The sequence below is a fragment of the Capsicum annuum genome, chromosome 1 (assembly GCF_002878395.1).
Source record: "Capsicum annuum cultivar UCD-10X-F1 chromosome 1, UCD10Xv1.1, whole genome shotgun sequence".
Lineage (NCBI taxonomy): Eukaryota > Viridiplantae > Streptophyta > Magnoliopsida > Solanales > Solanaceae > Capsicum > Capsicum annuum.
Window position 1 is genome coordinate 72749802 of NC_061111.1, and position 25384 is coordinate 72775185.

General features: G+C 36.4%; 1 protein-coding gene across 2 annotated transcripts; it reads left to right on the forward strand.

The window, feature by feature from the left end:
- Nucleotides 1–1560: 1560 nt before the first annotated feature.
- On the forward strand, nucleotides 1561–25087 carry LOC107855654 (pre-mRNA cleavage factor Im 25 kDa subunit 2; the record flags this gene model as incomplete). Of its 2 annotated transcripts, none has more annotated exon segments than XM_047402018.1 (6): nucleotides 1561–1694; nucleotides 4021–4066; nucleotides 8818–8911; nucleotides 14400–14473; nucleotides 24774–24860; nucleotides 24977–25087. In XM_047402018.1, coding segments are annotated over 6 exon segments (531 nt in total), but the record flags the coding sequence as incomplete, so codon positions are not given.
- Nucleotides 25088–25384: the final 297 nt, after the last annotated feature.

Consider the following 25384-nt stretch of genomic DNA (forward strand, 5'->3'; position numbering starts at 1 on the left):
TATTTGGTAGCCTTACTTTTACCAATATCCCCAAAGCCTCTATCTACACAACCAGCAACTCCCATGGTACTTCTTCAGTTTCAACAACCTTTTTTCTTACTTTTTTGTTTTCTTTCTTTGTTGTTGGTTTTTTTTCCTTCTTTCTTGTCTAAAAGCCCTCAACTACTCATCAATATTTGAGCCATCTTCTGAAGGAATGTCTCCAAGATCTGAATCACTACTTAAATAATCTGATAAATCACTTGTTAGCCTATTAACATCTTCTACATTAATGTCTTCTACATCATCCTCTTCACCTCCTTCTATACCAAAATCTTCTAGGTTAATATCTTCTATATGGATATCTTCTACATCAGCCTCATCACCTTCTTGGACACCAACATCTTCTACATCAGCCTCATCATATCCTTGTACACTAACATCTTCTACATCAGCCTCATCACCTCCTTGTACACCAACATCTTCTACATCAGCCTCCCTCTCTTTCTCTACTCCAACGGATTCCCTCTCTATGTTAGCACTATCACCAATACCAATACTTTCTCTTTCTAGGTCTGCACACTCAATAATATTAGGTACAGGTAAAAAACTAGTGGGACCATCAGGGTCAAGAATTGGTTCATCTAAAACATGATAGACATAAAGATCAATAGAGTCCTCATGTTTTAAATCTTTAACCAGTTCATAGAGATGTCTGTCACTTTTAACCAACTTGAACTGATTAGTTACTGCATCTTGATAATAAAACTCCCTAACACCTTCATACCTTAATTCTTTGGTATAAAATAACAATTCTAGTATGGAAAAGTGGTCCTTGTCAATGTACCTTACCTCTGGCACACAACTTGCAACATATGTAGGGACACCCATATTGGAAAAGGATCCCCCATGGTGCAATTTTGTGAAAATTATCTCAATTTATTACGTCACATGTGACAAAGGGTAAAAATTTAAAGTTACTTAACGGAATGGCCACGGAATATACCCAGAGTACACATCAATAAGCTAAAAGATACAACCTTTAATGCATGTTAAGTAAGGAGACGGAATATTCCCAAAATCATAGGCGTAAAGTGATTTCAAAACCCTAAAAACTACAATATGCTAAAATTCAACAAAATTTAACAAATACAAATCATAAAAACACTTATACCAGGAAGATCTGAGGAAAACCCCCAAATTTGTCCTTCGATTTGAGTGGAAATTTGGTTAATTTAGGGTTATGAAGAGAAAGAGAGTTAACGGGGAGAGAGAGAAAAAAACTTTCATGGAATGAGATTTTTTCCATTTAAAATTAAAATGTATTAAGTATATGTGGAGTTAGTTTATACACGTGGAGGGTTTTAAGTTTTTACACGTGGAGGGTTTTAAGTGGAATAACTTTCCACATCAGTGGCGTTTGGAGACACGCGCATGGAAGCTGATGAGATGTGGGCAAAAAATGCTCAATTGGAACCAAATTGGGGGGGGGGGGGGGGAGAGTTTAGGGGTTTAATAGGTACAAGCCTTAGTTTAGGGTTCTAAGTGTATTTGTTTGAGGGGCTATCGATGGGTTTGGTCTTAAAAAAAAGGAAAATGATGACATCAAGTATAGTGAATACATATCCACTGTCTAGTTATACATTTGGTACTAAAGAACCAAAAATGGAAAAGGATTCATCTGTTGCCGATCGTCTTGCTCGTATGAAAGTCAAGTACGTTCCTCTTCTTTTTTTTTTGTACTCGAAGTTTTTTTTTCCTGAGCTGGAGTTCTGTCAAAAACAACCTCTCTACTTAACTTGAGGTAGCGGTATAGACTGCGTACACTTTACCCTTCCTAGACTTCACTTTGTGGGAATACACTGAGTATGTTGTTGTACTTGAAATTTTTTTTCCTTTTGAATTTGGACAAAAAGATTCCTTAAAACCTTAGGTAAAACCCTTAAGGGTCATTTGGTTGGGAACAAGTTATCTCGGGCTTAGCTATCCTAGGCTAAGTTATCTTACAATGTATGTGGAATTACTTATCCTATCACTGTGACATAAATAGTGAGATAATAAATTCTGGGGCTACCTAATAACTTCAACTAAATGGAAGATAAAATAATCTTATACTTTATCTCGAGACTATTATCTTATGCTTTACACCAACAATTCCTTAGGGCTTATTTGATATGAGGGATAAGGGAGTACTAATTTTGTTACTTATTCCTAATTAAACTAGTTATATTGTTACTCATTAATGTTTAGTTTGCTTATTAATATCTTTATTTTGTTCGGACAGTATCATGTCAAAAGTTATTTAGTTTTATAGTTTATTAGGATTATTTTTTTAAGAATTTTAGACTTGATTATCAAGTAGTAAGACCATGCGTTTCTTGTAAATGTTTGTATTATTACAACGATAACAACAACAACAGACCTAGTGTATTCCCACAAAGTGAGGTCTGGAAATATTTTTATTATTCACATTTTAAAATTTAAATTTAAATTAATAAAATAATAAAAATAATATTTTTAAAAAAGTAAGTTGGCCCATTGAGGCCCGCGAAACACAGAGTGATGGATTGGAATTACTTTTTGTTGGCTCATCAAGATAATGGGCTATCCTAATCTGCTTCATTAAATTTCAAAGCCTGTGTAGGCTAACTTGAATGGGCTGAATCCGCCCGTATTGACACGGTATGCCAAGTCAAAATGGATAATAGGTCGAATTAGAGGGGTAATTTTTGACCCTTTTGTCAAAATTAAAGAGGAGGGCTGATTTAATGGTAAATCATTTTGAGTAAGAGAGAAAGGAGCAAAGAAACAAACCAGTTAACCGTCGTCGAAGTTTCTCGCCTTGTCGCCGTCTACTGGTAGAATACATAAACAAAATACGGAAAATGGTGACATCAAGTATAGTTAATACATATCCACTATCTAGCTATACATTTGGTACAAAAGAACCCAACATGGAAAAGGATTCATCCGTCGTTGATCGCCTTGCTCGTATGAAAGTCAAGTACGTTCCCTTTTTTTGTACTTGAATTTTTTTTAGTCTTTGTACTTGAACAAATAGATTCTTAAAACCCTAGAGTGTTTTTTACATAGTTTTTAAATATGTTAATTTTATTTTTAAAAACTTAGGAGTCGTTTGGTACATGAACTAAATTTCCTGTGATTATAATCGCTTGAGTAAATTTATCCCACCATAGATGGGATAAAATAATTTCAACAAGAGGGAGTTGCTCGAATGGTCAGCATCTCTCGCTTCCAACCCTGAGTTGGTATGTTCGAGTCACTAAAGGAGTAAAATGTGTGGGGGAGCTCCAGGGAAGGGTTAAAAAAATTAAAAGAAAAGGATAAAATAATCCCAGGTTAAATGGGTTCAGGTGGGATATCCTGGGAATAAGCCTGGAATAAGTTTTATATTGTATTTGGTAGACAATATAAATTTCTACGATTTGCCAAATACCAAATTTTATCTCAAGGTTAATGTAAGATATCCCACCTTATCCTGTGTACCAAATGTGGCGCTGTGTACCAAATGACTCATTAAAGATTCCACGCCTGAATACATGCTCATAATTAAACTATTTGACTCTCGAAATTCAAACTGTGCCACATAAATTAGAACGGAGGGAGTACTTAATTATTTGCCTAAGAAAGTAAGTAGGTGTTAAGACAATATTTGAGTTGAAGTTGATTTTTTTTTTTAAATTCAAGTTCAAACAAAAAGCTTGTAGAAGTTATTTTTGAACATGATTCACTTAAAATAATGGTTTGGTGAATTTACTACAACTACAATAACATATCCAGTGCAATCCCACTGAGGGTAATTCTTACCCCGATCTCGTAAAGATAAAGAGGTTGTTTCTAATAGATCCTTGTCTCGATATTTCAATATTGCACTTGGAATCCAGAGAATTTCAGTACTAAAGCATTTGCAAAAATACCAAAGTTTAGTATTCATGCCTAAACTGGTACTAAGGTTCTCTAATACTCAAGATGTTATACTTTTTCTACTAACAAACACCTAAGATAAGGTATTGTTTGCAGCTACATGAAGGAGGGTGTAAGGTCTAGTGTTGAAGGAATTCTCTTGGTATGTTTCTCCATCGTTCATCTCAATTTTTAATGCTTCTTCTAATTCCCGTTAGCTGTAAATTCACCCCTTTTTGATATTGTTATCACTTTTTCCGAAATCCTTGACCCTCAAAGAGCCTCTGGGGTGGATATATATGTCTGGTAATGCGCTAGATACTAACTTAAATTCTGTGTGCCACATCTTGTTGCTATTTTATTGACTATTACTTATAAAGCAGGTTAGTTTTGTTTACAGAGCACCTAGATGCCTGCAAACTTGACCTAAAGAAAGAGAAACAGAAACAGAACAGTTAGGCTAATTGTAAAGTGCAAACAATTGTACTGAAATTCATTATTTAAGAATGGTGTCATAACCTGTATTGATTGAATATATATTTACCTTAATTTTCTTGTATGTTGTTTTATATAAAGTCTTGCTGATGTTCTTTTGCTGGTTGAGACATAGATTTACAACATTACAACATATATTTAGCCTTGTAATTTCCTTCTAGATGCATTCTTGTTGTCATAATGTTACATCAATTACAGAAAAAGCAAATTTTCAAGGCTCTATACCTGTATCATAAGAAGTGCTCATTGCGTAAAGCCACTAAGGGAGCTGAGGCGAGGCATCCTCACTTTTTCTGTTTGAAGTGACCCATTGTTAAAGAGCATTCACTCCAGATGTTAAAGTGCAGCTCGGCGAAAGCGAGACATATCTCGTAATGTCTGTTCTTTGACAAAGTGGACTCCTTATTTGTCATGGAATGAGAATTTTTTTTTTTAAAAAAAGAGAAGTAAAAAAAAGCAGACTAAATGAAAACAGAAGTAAGAATGAACATCAGAGTTTAAGTTGAGAAAGTTTTTTTTTTTTCGGCTTTAGACTGGAGCTTGGTGGGAACTGTTCTTCATCCTCATTTTGAAAATAAAGCCTTTCTCTGTTTTTTCTGTTATGTGCCTTCTTTGCCTATTCTCTTTGTATTTCTCTTTCTGAAAGACAATCCCTGTTCCGTCTTTGAAATCCCTTCATTTATTTTTATGTTATATTATAGTATTTTCAACATTATATTAGAAGATATAAGGTGAGTCCTTAGCCTTGTTAATAAATACCTATTCGGTAGCTTCACTTTTTGGTGAGAACATAAATAACAACAACAATAATGACGCCTCAATCCAAGCAAGTTGAGGTTATTGGTTATATGAATCCTTACTATCCATGACACACAATATTTTTTTGAAAGACATGTAACACATTTGGCTTCTTGTGTCCACATTCTTTATTAACTTATAACTACTACGTATGGTTTATATTTTGGTGGGTCGTATAAAACAGTAATTTTTCTAATAAAGCTTGTTTGTTTGTTTCTTTAATTTGTTTCTTGGGACGAAAATCTGTTTACCATTTACATGAAAAATTTTAAGTAGCACACATTCATTATTATGGTAGTTGATAATTAAAGTTTGGTGATAAATCAAATAAATTATTTGAATAAATCTATCTATTGAAGTGACTTATCTTTTTTTCAATTTTTTCGTAATTTGATAAATTGATTACTGTCTTTACATGATTGATTAATTTCTTTTCGTTCCTTTTTTTCCTTGAAAGCTGTTGTATTTTTATTTCTTTTGGTTCCTTGTAGTCTGAATATCATAGGCGCGTAACAATTTGTGCATATTGATGAATTGCTTTCATTTTCCTAGTAATAGCAATCTAGTTCAGTGTTATCAATAGATAAATCGGAGGAAAGAAAGACCTGGCTTGGGCTTATGGAACAAAAAAGGCAATGTAGATAACATGATCACAATCAAATGTTATGGGTGATTTTCACAGATATCAAGTTTCAAGGCTGCTTAGAATATAATTGGTGTTTGTAAAGTAATTGAAAACTGAGCGACAATTTAAAAAGGATAGACACTCGCTTCTTCTTTTTCTTCTTTTGTGGCACTTCTGCTTTTTCTTTTGCACTCCCTTCCAGGTAACTCTGTACCTTCACAAGGTAGAGGTAAGGTTGCGACACTCACCCTCCCTAGACTCCACTTGTGGGATTACACTAGGTATATTGTTGTTCTTGTATCCAACGCCAAGTAGACAGAAGGTTGCTTAGCTATAATGATGACAACCCTTAAACCCTCAACAAATAATCTTACTTTTCCTTTTTAGGATTTGCATTGCTCATAATGATTACAAGGAAACAATGTTATTTAACCCAAAGGCATTTTTCATGATAATTTAAATGTGCGTAAATGTTCAGATAATTAGCAAAAAAGGTCAATTGATTTGGTAAAGTTGCCTTTATCACTTTAGAATAATGATGCCAATCTCAACAGGCAACGTGAGAGAAGGGAAATTTTGTCAATTTGATGAGGTGATAGAAAACAATGTGATGATTCATGTATAAGTTATACATGATTATTTATACAAGAAAGAAAACAGTACCAAACAGAGGAACAAACGTTGTACAATTTTATACCATGACTACTTTATCCTATACTGCAAACAAGTTGGCTCCTTACTTTCTAAAGTACTTCTCCGTAGTTCAAGCACTTTTGGCTGACACCTTCCGTAGTTTCATCAGTTAACACAATATCATCCGCAAATAGCATACACTACGAGACTTCATCTAGTATTGTGTTGGCTAGCTCATCCATGATTATGGTTAGCTGATTTTTTTCCTCTTGATATTATGACTTGACAAATTTAGCAAAATGGTTGAATTGAATATTTCTGTATGCTCTCTTTTAGCATAGAAAGTTTATTTGAAGTTTCTTGGGAAGGAGGAAGAATCTCCATATGATGTTAATTAACCCGGAGAGAGCATATGATAGCATATTTGGTTATGCTAAATTTCAAAGTCAAGGTTAATTTTCCAGTGGGCGACAAGTCTGGCATGAAGATTTGTGTTGCAGCGTTATGATGAGGGCTTGAATCAGAAAATTGGACAAAACAAGAAGTGGAATATTAAGAAGGGGCTTGGACTATCAATATGTGTGATAGTGACTGTTTAAGGCCTAGAATATCCAGTAGGTGAATGTCATATTAATGTGGATGTTCAGATAGATGTGTGGTTGTACAAAACTGGACTAGGTTAGAAATGTTTAGTCAAATAGAGGATGCAAGCGACGGTATAGAGGGTTAATGAAAGAATGTCACCTGGAATAATTTCAACATGTCCTAAGTAGACTTTGAGCCTGTTCCTGTGGAGGCAGTATTATGATGATTGTAATTATTAAGGTAGACAACAGAAATTGCTGCAAAAGACAATCTCCTGAAATCAAGGTGGATTAGCTAAAAACACGAAGGAAATAAAGGATCTATGAATGGCTCATTTCGTTGGGATTAAATCTTAGTTCTTATTACATTCACAGTAGGTTCAGTGTTATATATTCTTGGTTAGTCATAGATTTGCATGCCAGTGCAGGGATAAATCTGAGTTTAGATTATTTCTAGTTTTGAAGAACCTCTCTAATAGATAAGAATGAATACCATAGGATTTATATAATGGAACCTAATTATTTCAGAGTTGAGGGATGATTCATTTAGAGAGTTATTTCCCATACTTCTTGAGTATTTTGGTATAGTTGGTAGAACTGGCGAACCATGTGAGTTAGTGTGAATAAGAGATGTGTAGGACAGCGGGATTGAGAACATCTTTTTCATTGATCAAGCCCTTTCTTCACTTTGGTAGTGACTCACCTTTTGAGCAGTTATTTCCATGTTGAGACTGCCGATGAGTTATGCTATCTCCTTCATAGAGGTACTATTAGCAGGTCTCAAGATGTATTAAAGGGGAGGAATAAGATTGAGGTACTATTAGCAGGTCAAGATTTTGTGATGGGAAAATAATGAATATATGCACATCAAATTGAGAGTCTAAGATGAGTTATTGACTGCTTTCTTTTCCCCCAAATCTTAAAAAAAAGAGAAGAGCTCGCACTATTGAAAATTTGAAATTCTGCAGTTTTTACATTTCATATAGATTCTGTAGAGATAGATGGCTAAGTGATACAAGTATAGAAGATATGTGAAATTCCTAGTTTGGCACATAAATTAAGCTGATTGGAGAAGTTTGTTTTATCAAATGACTCTCTGTTAGCAAATATTCAGATATTACCAGACACTAATGGGTCGTTAGTAATGCAGGGATTAGTAATGCAAGGATTAGCAATGCAGGGATTAGTATTGCAGGGATTGTAGTGCTTGGACTATTTTTTATCAAGTGTTTGGTTTATTGTATTAAAAACTAGATATACCATGAATTGTGTTTGATTTAAAATGCTGCAAAAATCTCCTTTACAATTATATCCTTGAATATGGGAGTTTCTATTTCATTAAATTAGTCAAGTTAAAAATTAAAATATGAATAAAAATTTGTTACTAATTTTCAGGTGTGATGTTCCACTATCGAAATCCTTGATAGCACGTTCTACCCTCCATATTCGATTCATATTGAATTTTATTTAGCAACGGACAACTCTCTCTAAATAATAAAATTTGTAAAATAATTATTTAAATAAATTTATTAGTACAAATATAAAAAATAAAATCAAGAAAATAAAAAAAATGCTTAAAAGAATTTGAGGGATATTTTTGTCTTTATACATATTATTCTCATGGTATTAAAATCTATGTATAACTAATACCACCAAATGGGATGTATTAGTTACAAAATCCTACCAAACATGATACTAAATAATTCCACACTTAATACATGGACTATTTCTAATAATACACCCTACCAAACGCCCCCTAATTGTGTGTGAAATTCACAGGTACAAGAACATAATCATCCTCATATTCTTCTTCTGCAAATTGGGAACACATTTTGCAAACTTCCGGGTGGACGCCTAAAGCCTGGAGAAAATGGTATGTTCTTATTTTTATTTGTGACATGTTGATTCTGATCATACTATCTAAATTCTTATCGTACTAGTTTTATTTGTGACATGTTGATTCTTATCATACTATCAAAATTAAATTCTTATCGTACTTGATAAAATTCACAGAACTACCATTAATGTGAGACATTCACAGAACTACCATTAATGTGAGACATTCTCAATGAGGAAGAGAAGTTTCTAGAGAGAAGAAACGAAAATATCTGATACTTTTTCATTCAGTGAAAATGAGAATCTCCCTTTACATATGTGGGCCTTGTCCTATTTATATTTGACCCGAAAATACACAGATAATAAATAAAGGAGCTTTGGGCCTGAATAAATGTTTGGACCTAACCTACTACAGTAGTTGTTACATTATGTCCACATACTGGACTATACTCAACACCCCCCTCAAGTTGGAGGGTGACAAAACACCCAACTTGCCAAGATGAAAATGATGAGCAGCACCAGGTAACGCCTTAGTAAAAATGTCAGCCAATTGAGAAGCACTCGGAGTATGATGTAAGCTAATCAACCCATCACCCAGTTTATTGCAAACAAAATGAAAATCTAACTCGATGTGCTTAGTGCGTTCATGGAAAACCGGGTTCTTCGCGATATGAATGGCAGACTGATTATCACAAAAAACTGGAATAGGCAGGGAAGACAAGAATCCAAAATCAGAAAGTAATCGGTGCAACCAAGTGATTTCAGTTGCAGCCTTGCTCAAGGAACGCTACTCAGATTCAGCCGAAGACATAGAGATGACAGGCTGCTTTTTAGATTTCCAGCTGACCAAACTTCCGCCAAGCAACACACAAAATCCGGAAACAGAACGTCTACTGTCAGGGCATGAAGCCCAATCACTGTCACAAAAAACTTGTAAAGACATATCAGTTGAGTTATTAAAAAACAAACCAAGGCTAGGAGTGCCCTTTAAGTAACGGAGAAGGTGTAAGGCAGCTCGCATATGGGCAGCACAAGGATGTTGCATAAATTGGCTCAGATGTTGAACCGCAAACGAAAGATCAGGTCTAGTATGAGTGAGAAAATTGAGTTTGCCAATCAAACTCCTGTAGACCTCAGGTTGAGATAAAGGGTCTCCCATGTAAGCAGATAATTTGGCATGAAACTCAAGTGGACAGACCACTGGTGAGGAAATATCACAATTGTAATCCTTAAGTAAATCATGGACAAACTTGCTTTGATGTAACAGAAGAGCAGAGGAAGAATATGAGACTTCAATACCAAGAAAATAGTGAAGCAATCCCAAGTCCTTGATCTTAAACTGATCGTGAAGAAATAATTTAAGGGCAGAAATTTCTTCAAGATCAGTTCCAGTGAGGACAATGTCATCAACATAAACAGCCAGGATAACCAGGAAAACACCAGAACCTCGTGTGAACAGATAATAATCATTCAAAGAGTGATGATAGCCCCTAGAATGAAGGGCTTGAAACAGCTTGGCATACCATTGCCTAGAAGCTTGTCTAAGCCCATAAAGGGACTTGTTCAACTTACAAACCATAGGAATAGAGCTAGAAACAGTAAGACCAGGAGGGAGTTTCATATACACCTCTTCATCCAAGTCACCATGAAGAAAAACATTATTCACATCAAGCTGAAAAAGAGACCAATGATGTTTTACAGCAATAACAATAAGAGTCTTAATGGTAGACATTTTAACAACCGGGGAAAAAGTCTCATGAAAATCAATACCGGCAATCTGAGTGTCCCCCCGAACCACCAAACGAGCTTTATACCTTTCTAAGGAACCATCTGCTCTATATTTAAATTTGTACACCTACTTACAGCCAATGGGTTTCTTGCCAAGGGGAAGTGGGACAATAGATCAAGTGTTATTAGCCTCTAAGGCAGTAAACTCTTGTCTCATAGCATCCTGCCACTGAGGGAAGGCATCAGCTTGAGAGTAAGAGTTAGGCCCAAATAAGGTTTGAGAAGATTGGTGACCAAGCATAGAAGCACAAGAAGAAACAGATCTGGAGCTGGAATCAGGTAAGAAAGAAGAATGGGAAACATAGTCTTGAAGATAAGGGGGAGGATTGGAGGTTCTAGAGGATCTCCTTGAAGGGAGAGAAGCTGGAGGTACAGAAGAAGAAGCAGGAATAGAGGAAGGAACAGTAGAGGCTGCAGGGACAGATGCTGAGGATGAAACTAGAGGATCATCATAAAAGAAGAAAGAAAATGGACACATGGGAGGAGAGGAAGAAAGAGTTGACAAAAAAGGGAAGATAGTTTCATGAAAAACAACATCCCTAGAAACAAAACAAACCTTTGATTGGAGGTTATAAAGCTTGTATCCCTTTTTGCCAAAAAAGTAGCCAACAAAGACACAGGGAACAGCTCTTGGAGAGAGTTTATCCCTATGTGGAATGGGAACAGTAGAGTAGCATAGGCACCGAAAAGCCTTAAGATGAGAATAAAGTGGTGCTTTATTGTAAAATAATTCAAAAGGACTTTGGTTATTCAAAATGGGAGAAGGAAACCTATTAATGAGATAGGTGGCAGTTAAGAGACAATCACCCCAAAACCTAATAGGAAGATGAGACTGGAAAAGCAAAGCTCTAGATGTTTCTAGGAGATGTTTGTGTTTTCTTTCAACGACCCCATTCTGTTGAGGAGTGTAAGGGCAAGAGGTTTGATGAATGATTCCTTTGGAAGAGAAATATTGGATGCCTCTTAAGGAGGAGCCAAGCTCTAAGGCATTATCACTTCTAACAACCTTCACCTTTGTTTGAAATTGGGTTTCAACCAAGGTAATAAAAGATTGAAGAAGATCAAAAGCATTACTCTTAGCACCCATCAAGTGAGTCCAAGTAGCCCTAGTATAGTCATCGACAATGGTTAAGAAGTACCTAAAACCATCATATGCAGGAGTATAATAGGGACCCCAAGTATCTATATGAATCAATTCAAATAGGGAAGAAAACACAGAAGTATGAGGTGCAAAAGGTATCCTAGATTGCCTAGCTAGAGGACAAATGGGACATGTAAAAGATTGTGTTTTTGATAAGAAATCAGCAATGCTGGGAATACATTCAATTTTGAAAAAGAAACATGCCTAAGTCTGTAGTGCCACAAGATATCAGCTTTATTAATAGTACCATCATTATGTACAGGTCTACAAGGAACAGAAGTACTAGTAGGGAAGGGGACAGAAAGGATAACAGGATCACGTGTAGAAGTAAAAGAAAATAGAGGGGCACTCATAGGGTCTGAAGATCTGAACAGCTTGTAGAGACCACAGTCAGGTTCACCAAGCACCACTGGCTCCTCAGAGAAGGGGCCTGTAAGGTGCAACCAGATTTGGTGAATTGAAGAATTAAATCAGTTGTTCAACCAATTTGGACACAGAGAGATTAGGTTGTATTGAAAACTAGGAATATATAGGACATTTGTTAGGATAAAATCAGGGAATAAAGTTAAAGATCCAATATTGGTGACTATAACTTTATACCCATTAGGTAGAGACACTAGATAAGGAACAGGTAAAGGTTGAACATTAAAGAGCAGAGACAAATCAGAGGTCATGTGATCAGAAGCTCCAGAATCTATAATCCAAGTTGTCTTATCTATTTTAGTCAACAAACAGGTGTGCAACATCTTACCAGCAAACTGAAGCTAAAGGTGTTACAGAGGAAGGTACAACAGTTGCAGGAGGAATTTGAGCCCTCTGTAGTAGCATAAGTAACTTGGAATATTCCCCTTTTGTGAGACCAGGAACCTCAGATGGTTGGGACTGTTCTGGGTCAGAAACAGAATCATCATTCCCAGTAATACAAACCTGTTGTGTAGAAAGATCAAGCTCAGCATGAGCCATAGTTCTCCTTGGTGGAGGTGGCTTAGAGAACTAATGTGGTGGAAAGCCATGAAGTTTATAACATTTGTCAATAGTGTGACCCGACTTCTCGCAGTACTTGCAGACGAGAGAGGAAGCCTTAGATGGGTCAAAACTCACTTTGGAAGTAAAATTTTGTTTAGAAACCCCAGCCTGGAAAAAGGCAGATTGTGGAGATTGTGGAGAAAACTGAGAAACAGAAGAAGCATTTCTCTGGTTTTCATCTGCCAAGAGAATACCATAGACACCACCAATAGAAGGGAGAGGTTTCATCATAAGGATATTGTTGCGCACTTGTATGTATGTGTCATTGAGACCCATCAGAAATTGATATACTTTTTGCTCATCATCAGATTTCTTAACACCCCCACAAGTGCAAGCAACAGTAGTATTTGCACACAAAGAAGCAAGTTCATTCCAGAGCTGCTTTATTTCATTAAAATACGAAGCTATGTCCAAAGGACCTTGAGAAATATGGGCCAAATCCTTCTTCAATTCAAATATTCTAGCCCCATCAGCTTTCCCGTATCTTTCCTCTAATTCGACCCAGATTTCCCTAGCATAAGCAGAATACTCGACACTACGAGCAATGTCTCTGGAAAGAGAATTGATTAGCCAAGAGACAACAAGGTCATTACAACGTTGCCACTGTCTAGCTAGGGGTGAAGTCTCAGGGGGTCTAGATGAAGAACCATCTATGAAATCTAGCTTATTACGAACCGATAAAGCAACTAAAATAGTTCTACGCCAGCTAGCATAACCAGATCCATCTAAAATGGAAGATACAAGGGATGCACCCAACACATCGGAAGGGTGAACATAAAGGGGATGACAAGGATGAGTGTAATCCTCAGCATGATATACAGTGCGATTAGTGATTGTCTGAGCAGAAGCATCTGCAGATGTCGCCATACGTATGCTCACAAGTAAAGGAACAAACGAGCAGGGTAAAAAATGAGTTACCAACACCTTCGCTACCGGAAGGAGACGGCCTTCGACTATAGAAAACTCTTTTGACGAAAAGGTAGATGAATCCGATGGAACGACAACCAATACGTTCAGAAATCTCCGGTAAAAACATAAACTCCGGCGAGAAAACAACTCGGATGACGCACAGTTACACACAAACCAGAAAATCTCCGGTAAAAACCATAAACTCCGACGAACATAAGAGCTTCAACATCCAAAAAATCAACGAAAAAATGTGAGGGTAGGATCGGAAGCAAGCTAAAGAGCAGATCTAGAAGGATCTCGGCTCTGATACCATGATAAAATTCACAGAACTACCATTAATGTGAGACATTCTCAATGAGGAAGAGAAGTTTCTAGAGAGGAAACGAAAATATCTGATACTTTTTTCATTCAATGAAAATGAGAATCTCCCTTTACATATGTGGGCCTTGTCCTATTTATATTTGACCCGAAAATACACAGATAATAAATAAAGGAGCTTTGGGCCTGAATAAATGTTTGGACCTAACCTGCTCCACTAGTTGTTACATTATGTCCAGATACTGGACTATACTCACCAGTACTTCCTCTATGTATTTCTGGTAAGTCGTGAACTTCTTGCTAAGTTTCTACGTTTTTCTTCTTTCTCTTTGGTTATTTGCAGAAATTGAGGGTTTGAAAAGGAAACTCTCCAGCAAACTTGCAGCTAATTCTCCTGCCCTTCAGCCTGATTGGCAGGTAATATTGGTGCCTGTTACAATGTTTAGTACTAACTCTATTTCAATTTGTTTGTCCTACTTTTCTTTTTAGTTTATTTAAAAAAGAATGTCTCTTTCCTATATTGGCAAACTCTTTAATTTCGATATGCCACGTGGATGTTCAAGATCAAAAGATTAAAAGACATTTTGGTACCACAATATTTGAAATTCTTCTTTACTTTCTTGAACTCTGTGCCTAGTCAAACTAAGGCAAACAAATTGAAACGGAGGGAGTAGATTTTTTTCTTTATATAGGAAATATAGGGATAGGGAGGTATTTGACACACTTTATGTTGTATGGAAATATTTTTTGTATAGGAGCAGACACCTTCTTTTGCTGTAATGTTTTGCCTTGCATCTTCTTGATGCCTTCCAATGAAATTTCCTTACTCCATCAGAAAAGAACCAAGGATTGGATAGTATTGGTCATCTTTATATTGTATAAAAGCTGAAAGTTCGTCATAATTTTAAAGTACATTTTGTATGTTGAATACAACTACATCCCTTCAACTTCAACTTGCCAAACAATTCACTTAGATTTTAATTGAATGTTGCATATTGAGCACTAGATGTATGTTAAAGATGTGACTATTGAACACACTGTGCTGACATTGCACAATATGTGTTTTTGGCTTCTTTTAAGAGCTTGTGATAGCAAAGAGATGGGCAGCAAACTGCAATTCAACCAATACAGAATTCAGAAATGAGAAAGAGCAAGGAAACTCACTGCCAGGAGTAATTCAAGGACGAGAAAGACAAAGCAAGAATACTAAAAGAATAGAGAAACCCTGGAAACTCAAGAAGAGACACAATTGACCACAAGAAAGATCAAAACTTGAACAATATGACTCAAGAATAAGAAGTATATACACCTAGACCAGACCAAGTACAAGTAAGAACCACAAAACCATATCAAAATCTAGAAAGAAACACAAGAAAAGACACCAGACTGCAAAAAGACTCCAGAACTAGCAAGAACTTCAAGAAAAGGGATCTTGACCCTGCACCTAAGGCTGTGGTCTAGTGTTCAATGAAATGGATTGAGAACCATGAGGTCTCAGGTTCAAGTCAGAGACAAAACACTAGGTAATTTCTTCTCATTTGTCCAAATCTTGGTGGATTGAGTTATGTGGTACTTGTGTTGGTGGGAAGTAGTAGGTATCTCGTGGGAGTTAATTGAGATGCTGCTAAGTTGGTCCGTAGTTGGACGCCACATTTATAAAATAAGGGGATCTTGCCCCTCAATCGAGCAAGGCATTGAAATGTATAAAACCAAAGCAACTCCAGTAGGTTACCAATAAAGAACCTAAGATATCGAGAAACAAGAAGGAAATTAGATTACATCAAGGAAAATCACTCACTTGAATGGATGATCTATAGATTTCTTTTATGGTGCTTGGACTTGGGTGCAGATACTCGATTACGGGTAGGGATCTAGCGGCCGTTCATCACATAAATTTTAGGACTCGGGGTGTGGATCCGAGTACGGTACTTTGTGTCTGGACCGGTAAATGTATATTATGGCATATATTTCGATTAATCAAAGGTATTGAACTAAAACTAATAAAATTTAATTCTTTATAACCACCTAATATTTTTTTCATAAGATATCTCATGAAATCAATCGCATGACATTCTAATACTTTATATAACTATGTATATGACGTAAACCTACAAAATCAAATTAAATACCCAATCAATCTACTTGGTCATAGATGTAGTCAAAGTGTATCCAAAATGAGTTGACCAAATTCGGTGTGGATCCTACACCTATATATATGTCTTGTCGACACCGGTGCGGCAAGGATTTTGAAGAGTCCGCTCAACATAGGATCTTTTCAAGAACCATTAGGTCTCTTTAAGTCTCATTAGGGAGAACTTAATTTTAATCATCCTAAGAAAATATCATAATTAGATGCCTCGCATTTTTGGAGGCTATTTTGTTAATTTGTACATCAAACACTGATTCAAAGTAGCTTACGAGTGAATTCAGAGCATATCAGTTCATACACACACAATCTGTTGCAGAGATGAAAATAGAAACTACTATATGATGATTGAACTAACTGCCTAATTCATATACTACACCTCTATTTATATACATACTAGCACTAACCAACTGAATACAAAATATCTAATATGTACAGTTGTCAACATGTACAACTGTCAACTAACCTTCCACTAATTATCTGTAACAACCTAACTAACAACTTAACTAACTGCCGATGACATGACACTCAATCTCAAGTTAACTATCTGCAATATCTTTATTATACTCTCTAATAGCCCCCTTCAAGCTAGGTGATATGAACATGTTCTTCATACCTAGCTTGGATATGAGATAGGCATGCTGATTCTTGCACAAGCCTTTGGTGAGAACATTAGCTGGTTGCTCAGATGAGCATAAGTAACGGATATCTACAAGACCACTCAAAACCTTTTCTCTAATAAAGTGGCAGTCAATGTCAATATGCTTGGTCCTTTCATGAAACACGGGATTAGCTGTAATTTGGATGGCAGCTTTGTTGTCACAATTCAAGGGAACAAGCAATGTTAAAGGCACATCTAATGTGTTGAATAAACCAATGATCCACGTAATTTCTAAAACTGTGGAAGCAAGACTTCTGTACTCTGCTTTTGCGGAACTTCTTGAGATTGTAGACTGCTTTTTTGATTTCCATGAAAGTAGAGAATTCCCATATTTAATCAAGTATCCAGTGACTGACCTTTTAGTGTTCACACAAGAGCCCAGTCTGTATCACAATAAGCTTCCAAAGAACCAGTAGGCTTTGCTGATAACAAAATTCCCATTCCTGGTGACTGCTTTACATATTTCACTACTCTGATTGCTGCATTCATGTGAGATTCTTTTGGAGCCTGCATGAATTGACTTAAACTTTGTACTGCATAAAAGATGTAGGGTCTAGTCAATGTAAGATACAACAATCTCCTAATTAATCTTTGATATTCACCTACATTAATCAAGAGAGGATCAGATTTGTTTCCAACTAAGACATCGAAATCATAAGTTGTAAGTTTCTGATTTATCTCTACTGGGGTGATATTTGGTCTTGAACTTCCCAATCCCAAATCAAAAATGAGCTCTAAGGCATACTTTCTTTGATGCATTAGCATGCCTTCTGCACTTCTAGCAAATTTTATTCCCAAAAAGAACCTGAGATCTCCTAGGTCCTTGATCTTAAAATTGTTTTTCAGAACTTGTTTGGCTTCTTCAATTAACTCTGCGCTACTTCCTGTCATCAGTAGATCATCCACATAGATCAAAATCACTACAATTCCATCTGTGCTCTTCTTAGTCATAAGAGAATGATCCAAAGGACTTTGCTGAGAACCTGCTGCAACCAAGGCATTAGTCAATTTAACATTCCACTGTCTAGAAGCTTGCTTAAGTCCATACAATGACTTAAGAAGCTTGCATACTTTCAACTCACTGTTTTTATCATGTTGAAAACCTTGTGGCAGCTGCATATATACTTCTTATGTTAAATATCCTTGCAAGAAAGCTTTTTAAACATCCATTTGTTGGATGTTCCACCATTTTGTTGCAGCAATAGACAAAACCGTTCTTACGGTCACCTAACAACTGGAGAGAATGTCTCTTGATAGTCCAATCCCTCCCTCTGGTTATAGCCCTTGGCTACTAACCTAGCTTTAAATCTTTCTATTTGTCCATCTGCCTTATGCTTAATTTTATACACCCATTTACACCCTATAGCTTTCTTTCCTGGTGTCAGAGTAACTAGCTCCCATGTGTGGTTATCTTTTAATGCTTGTATCTCATCTTTCATAGCTTGAACCCACCTGCTATTATGTATAGCTTGATAGTATGTGCTTGGTTCAGTTTCTATGGACGAGTTGGCAAGAAGACATTGATAAGATTTGGAGAGATGACTATAGTTTATACCATCTGATATAGAATAGAGACAATTTGACTTCTTACCCTTGGTGGATGTCACAAAGTCTTTTTGCCAGAGTGGTACTTTGCTTGTTCTGGTTGATCTTCTTCGAACAGGCTGTGAGGTTTCTTCCACATGAGTATCCACACCTACATCCACCCCTTGTGCTGCAGGGATATTCTCTTCAATTCCATCAACTCTATCATCTAACAGAGTTCCAGCTGCAGTTCTTCCTTACAAAGTTGCAACATCATCCTTCAACTCCAAGTCTGAATTCTCATGGATTAAAGAGTCATTACTTGATCCAATATTATCAACTTTATTTTGCAGCACATTTGAGTGTTCATTCTGAGTTTGAAAAGAAAAAATGGTCTCAGTAAATATCACATCTCTGCTAATGAAGAATGTGTGATGCTCAACTGACTTAACTGCCCTGGGCCCAAACTTATCTGTTTTGTGTGGAATTGTTGCATAACACACACATCCTATTATCCTCATATAAGACAAGTCAGGTGATCTTCCAAACATCACCTCAAAGGGAGATACATTATTTAAAACAGACAAAGGAATTCTGTTGATAATATGCATAGTTGCAAATATACACACTCCCCAAAACCTGATTGGTAGATGCCCTTGAAATTTAATTGCTCTAGCTATCTCTAGAATATGTCTATGTTTCCACTACACCGTTCTGTTGTAGTGTATGTGACAGGAACTCTGAGCACTATCCCACAGTTTTTGAACAATTCATCACATTGAGAGTTAAAGAATTCTCCTCCGTTATCTGATCTAACAACCTTAATCTGTGACCCAAAACTGAGTCTTAACCATTAAAACAAAGTGTTTCAAGATAGTAGAAACATCTGATTTAAGGTGCATTAGAATCACCCAAGTCCACCTAGAATGATCATCAACCAATGTAAGGAAAAACTTCATGTTATTATGCGTAGCAGCCTTGTACGGTCCCCATACATCCATATGAATCAAATCAAAACAATTGACACTTCTACTATTATTGATTTGAAAAGGAAGCCTGATCTGTCTTGCTAATGGACATATATTACAATGAGATAATGCAAGGTTATGATCAGTCTTTAGCATACTAATCTTTCTTATTACATTCATAGGCACATGCCCTAGTCTTCTATGTCACACACCACCATCGTCATCACTTCTCTTAGCTGCTGTTAAGGATCTTGTACCATGTTTTTGTGCTTGATGTTGTCTTTTTGTTCTCAACAAGTATAATCCTTCTTTCTCTTCACCAATCTCCTTCACTTTCCCAGTGAAGAGAGATCCTAAAGGATGAACAAATCCGGAAGAATAAAGCACAACAATTTCAGCTCTTTAGTCAATTTAGAAACTGCCAAAAGGTTGAACTTGAAAGATGGTACACATAACACATCTTTAACTACATCACCTTCTGTTAACCTTGTATTCCTTGAGTGAGTACTAATGGTTAAATCACCGATAGCTAAATGAACTTTTCCTAGATTGGTCACTATCAATCCATGATTCAACAAGGATTCATTATCTACCATGTGGTTAGTAGCACCACTGTCTACAATCCACTCTACACAACTATCACCAGTTATTTTACATAAAGAAGTACCTGCAAATGTACCTGCTATATTTACACTTAAGTCCTGCAATTTTGGCTTGTTTAATATGTCCAGTATTTGATTATATTGGTTTGGAGTGAAGTAAGGGATTGTTCCTCTTCCATAGCTAGTTCCTGGTTGAGAATAGTACTTAGAATGAGGATTGTACTGCTCATTACCATACCTCTGAGATCTTTGTGTTGGTACCTGTGGATTAGGACTCCAACTAAGGTCTCTTACCCCTTCCAGCTGTGATGGCATCTGCAGCATGAACCATATTGACCCCTCTTTTACCCTTCCAATCGGGTGGATATCCAATCAGTTGGTAACAAATCTCTCGTGTGTCGTTGCATGTTACAATGAGTACAATGCTTTAATTTGTTGCAGTCATCTCTGGTATGCCCCTTCATGTCACAATAGTCACAGTAAGGTCCTCTTGGTTGCCTTTGCAAATGGTTGTATCCTCTACCTCCTCTGCCTCTTGAGCTTGATCCACTACCAGAACCACCAGCTCAATTAGACAATAATGCAGTAGGTGCAATTCCTTCACCTGTACCATAGTTCTCAACACCTAAAACCCTCTGGCTTTCATCTTGTATGATCATGGCATAACATTGGTTAACACTAGGTGGTGGATTCATCATAAGTATTTGGCTCCTAGCCTGACCATAACTGTCATTCAAGCCCATCAAAAAGAGTAATAATGTCTGTCTACTCATGCTTTCTGTGTATTCCTTTGATTTGGCACAATCACAAGCAGGTGGCGGAATGATGGAGTCAAATTCATCCCATAAATCCTTGAGCTTGGAATAATACACAGATACAGGGGAAATACCTTGAGTGTGTGTAACTATGGCTTTGTGTAAGTGAAAAATTCTGGACATGTTCACTTTATCAAATCGTTCCTGCAAATCAGACCACACAAGAGCTGCACTCAATCGAAATAATATTCCACTAATCAATTCCTTGCTAACATTACTCATTATCCACGAGATAACCATCACATTACACCGATCCCACTGTTTTTCTCCAATTTATCAGTAAAATCAACTTTCTTAATGCTCCCATCAATAAACCCCAATTTATTCTTCGTAAGAAGATTCAACTGCATTGCATGACTCCACAATGTGTAATTCTCTATTTCGACAAGCTGTATCCCAAGTTGTACAGCTCCTGGTACATCGGAAGGTGAGAGAAATAACGGATGATCATGATCAATCTTCTTCACCATTGTTGCTCAAATATGAACTTGAATATGAAGCAAAACCAAAAATCAGTAGAATAAATTTAGAAGGTTGATCAATTTTGAGATCGATAACTCTCAGTATAGTCATTCCCTCTCTGATACCATGTTAATTTGTACATCAAACACCGATTCGAAGTAGCTTACGAGTGAATTCAGAGCATATCAGTTCATACACACACAATTTGTTACAAAGATGAAAATAGAAACTACTACATGATGATTGAACTAACTGCCTAATTCATATACTACACCTCTATTTATATACATACTAGCACTAATCAACTGAATACAAAATATCTGATATGTACAGTTGTCAACATGTACAGCTGTTAACTAACCTTCCACTAATTAGCTTTAACAACCTAACTAACAACTTACCTAACTATTGATGACATGGTACTCAACCTCAAGTTAACTATCTGTAATATCTTTATTATACTCTCTAATATATTTTACAGCAAAAGAAATCCCTTGGTCTTTTTTAATTAGGCCTATATGTCTAAATTGAGGAAATCAGCAATTAACAAAAGGTACATAAGGAGTCGTTTGGTATGAGTTATAAGGTATAATAGTCCCGGAATAAAATGCAGGATTATTTTATCCCGCATTTGGTTGGACGTATTATTTAGTCGGGGGATTATTTATCCCACCATTTATATCACAGTGATGGGATAAGTTCTCCCATATACATGGTGGGATAACTAATCCTGGGATTAGGGGTGTGCATCGGTCGGTTCGGTTCGGTTTTATGTGTTATTGGTTCGGTTTATCGGTTTTCGATTTTTAAATATGTAAAACCAATAAGATATTTTCTTATCGGTTTCGGTTTATCGGTTTTTGGTCCTTAACGGTTCGGTTTTCGGTTTAACCAATAAGAAAATACTTATAAAATAGAAATAGTAACTAACACAAAAAAATGAAATCTTAATTACTGCCAAAACCTACGCAATGCATTTTAGTTTCCAAGAATCTTTTAACTTGAATTGAATGTTAGTTAGGAAAAAAATTGAATCCTAATTGTTGGAAGCTATAAATGCTTCAAGCTTTTTTTACGATAATAGACGAACTTTATATTGTGCCTTTGTTGCCCTGAATAGGTTAATACTTTGTGAATCACTGAATTATGAATTAGTAGTGCATATAATCTATATACATACACATATCTCTCTCTATATATAGAGAGAGATAGAGAGATAGATAGATAAAGAGTGAGAGATTTAAATATATAACATAAATAGGGATAAAACAATAACTTAGTGTATCCTTATTGGGTTATCGGTTTAACCGGTAACCCAATAAGCTAAAACCGACACCGAACCGTTTACCCAATAAAATTTTTTATAAAACCAATAAAAAACCGTTAACCCAATAACCCAATACCAATAACCCAATAACATTTTTATCGGTTCGGTTTATCGGTCGGTTCGGTTTTTGCACAGCCCTACCTGGGATAACTTGTTCCCAACCAAACGACCCCCAAGTGTCATGTGACAAGTATGTGCCACTTTTAGCTTAAGTTTAAACTAATAAAACTCAGTTCAAAAGATCATAATTAAACTGTTAGGTTGTGCTCAAGTTCCCAACATGCTATACTGGTTGCGATATTGTAAAAGCCTCTCCAAAGTTCTTCAAGTGTTATCTGTTGTTTTCCCATCTTCTAAGTCCATAAGTTAGACTGCAAATGCACTGGAAATATTGTGGAGCTCCTTTGAAATCTTCCTTGATGCCGGTGTTGAAGGTCTTGTGCTTGTAATCTTGTTAAATTACTTAGAGCAGGTTCTTGATCTTCTTGTGATTGTGGCGTCTATGGAAGTTATCAGCATGAATGACTATATATGTTTCTGAAATGACATTTTTGTCCATAGAAGGGCTGATTTGCGGATGAGGAATTAATATACTGACTCACTTTTATCCTCTCCGTTCAATGTACTTGGCTCTCTTCTCTTCCCCGTATCCTCTCTCTTTGTTGTCTGACAGGAAAATCCTACTCCGTCAAGAGCCATTTTCTCTTTGTTCATTTTACCATGTTACGAGCAAGTATACTATATGCCCTTTATTTTTTGGTTGGTCGCTTTTGAAAGGTTTAATAGAAATGTTTTCAAGATACCTCTTGTTTTCAAGATACCTGTAGTGTTCAATGGATTGCACCTGCAGTGAAGGTGTCTTAACACCTTATTTGTTTGCACTTAACAGTTCTTATATTAATCATTCAAATCTCAAGTCTTTTAACCGTTTGATTTCTAGGTCAAGTCTTTAACATTAGCTGCATTTTTTTAATTGTTACCACTTAATGAGTCGAAATAGATAGATCAAAACTTGATATCATTAAGCTATTTGTTGAAAGATTTCTACAAAGATGATGGTTCACCAATTCCATTGATTCATCACTGTCGTCGCCGCCCACTATTATCAACTAACATTGTCACCGCCCACCATTATCAATTATTACCACGCACCATCTTCAGCTACAACCACCACCTCAGCCAATCACTATAGTTTGTTATCACTCCTACTAGCCATATTTATCCTCCACCACTGAACCATTTCCACAACAACCATCTCACCATTTGCCACGACTTTATATCGCCAACCACTGCTATCATTGACCACCACGATTATCTATCACTATCATCCACCACAATTATCAGCCGCCACTACCAACTATCAACATCAACTACTGCCAGCCACCATCACCACTAGCTATTACCCACAACACCATCCCTAACTGACGCCCATAACCACTATTCTTAACCTTCATTTAAGTTTTTAAAAATATTTTGTTGATGTGGTATTAGATTATTTAGTATTTAGTATTATATTTATTAGTTTTTAAATAAAGTAAACTTTATACATTCAAATGTTGAAAAAATAAATAGTTTCAATTATTTAGTGTTCAGATCTTAATACAACATCTTAATATTCAAATGTGTATTCAAATTCAGGCTATCAATAACAACAAATGAGGCCTAAATGTTAACTTTTCTCAAGTTTAAGGAGTTGACTACATATTTTGCTTTTTAGTATCATTCATGTTGACCAACTTTTGCACACACTTTGACAACTCTAGTTGGGAATGGTTTGCTATTCATGATCCCATTTCAAATGTGGTTGGGGTCAATTGTCTAGGTTATTTTGTACTTGTCACAGCGAGTAATTTAATGGACTCTGTCCAATTTTTGAACTTGGAGATCTAGGATTATCCTTAGCTGGTTGCGATTGAGTTTCCACTGCATTAATCACTTGACGAATTTTTTGTATTTTCCTAGAAGGTTTCCTTCTTCAAACTATATTAATCCACATTAAGTGATTGACTTCTCTACTTAAAACACATTGTGTGTGTGCGTGGATGTGTGTATGAAAATATTATTTATGCATCTTCCTGTGTTGTAGTTTCGTAGAAGGTTCCATTCATAGCTATTGATTTTCATTGAAGTGTTTGGTTTCTCTTCATTCTGTCTCTCTTTTTTGAAATATCAGTCTATACATCTTCCTATGATGTGGCATTTGTAAATGCAGATAGGTGAGTGCGTGGCCACCTGGTGGAGGCCGAACTTTGAAACCTCGATGTATCCATACTGTCCTCCACACATAACAAAACCTAAGGTACAGTAGTATAAAGTTTTTTTTGATCGACTGATCTATCCCATTGTTTCCCGAATTGCTGATCTATCCTTGTTTCATATTTGCCTCATTTAGTTGACTCTTTGAATATCGTGCAGGAGTGTAAGAAGCTCTACCTTGTTCACTTATCTGAAAAAGAGTACTTTGCAGTACCCAAAAATCTGAAACTTCTTGCTGTGCCATTGTTTGAACTTTACGACAATGTTCAGGTATAGAATTATTGGTGGTCTCTGTTGCAACCTATTCTGAAAGTTAGTTTGCCTATAAGAACTGTGACCAAAGGGTCCTCTTGGGGTTGTGCCATTTAGTGTAATCTTTCAAGTGCCTGCGAGCTATGTTGCTCGGACTTGGCAGTTTTGCCGCTGAACCCGTCTCGACACGAGACTGGCGCGGGTGCGGACGCTTCCGCCGTCTCCGATTCGGTCAAACGATTTCGGACTCGTTGACTAGAAATTTGAGGGGAAACATTGGATAGGCCGGCGAGTTATCTGAAAAAATTCCGACCA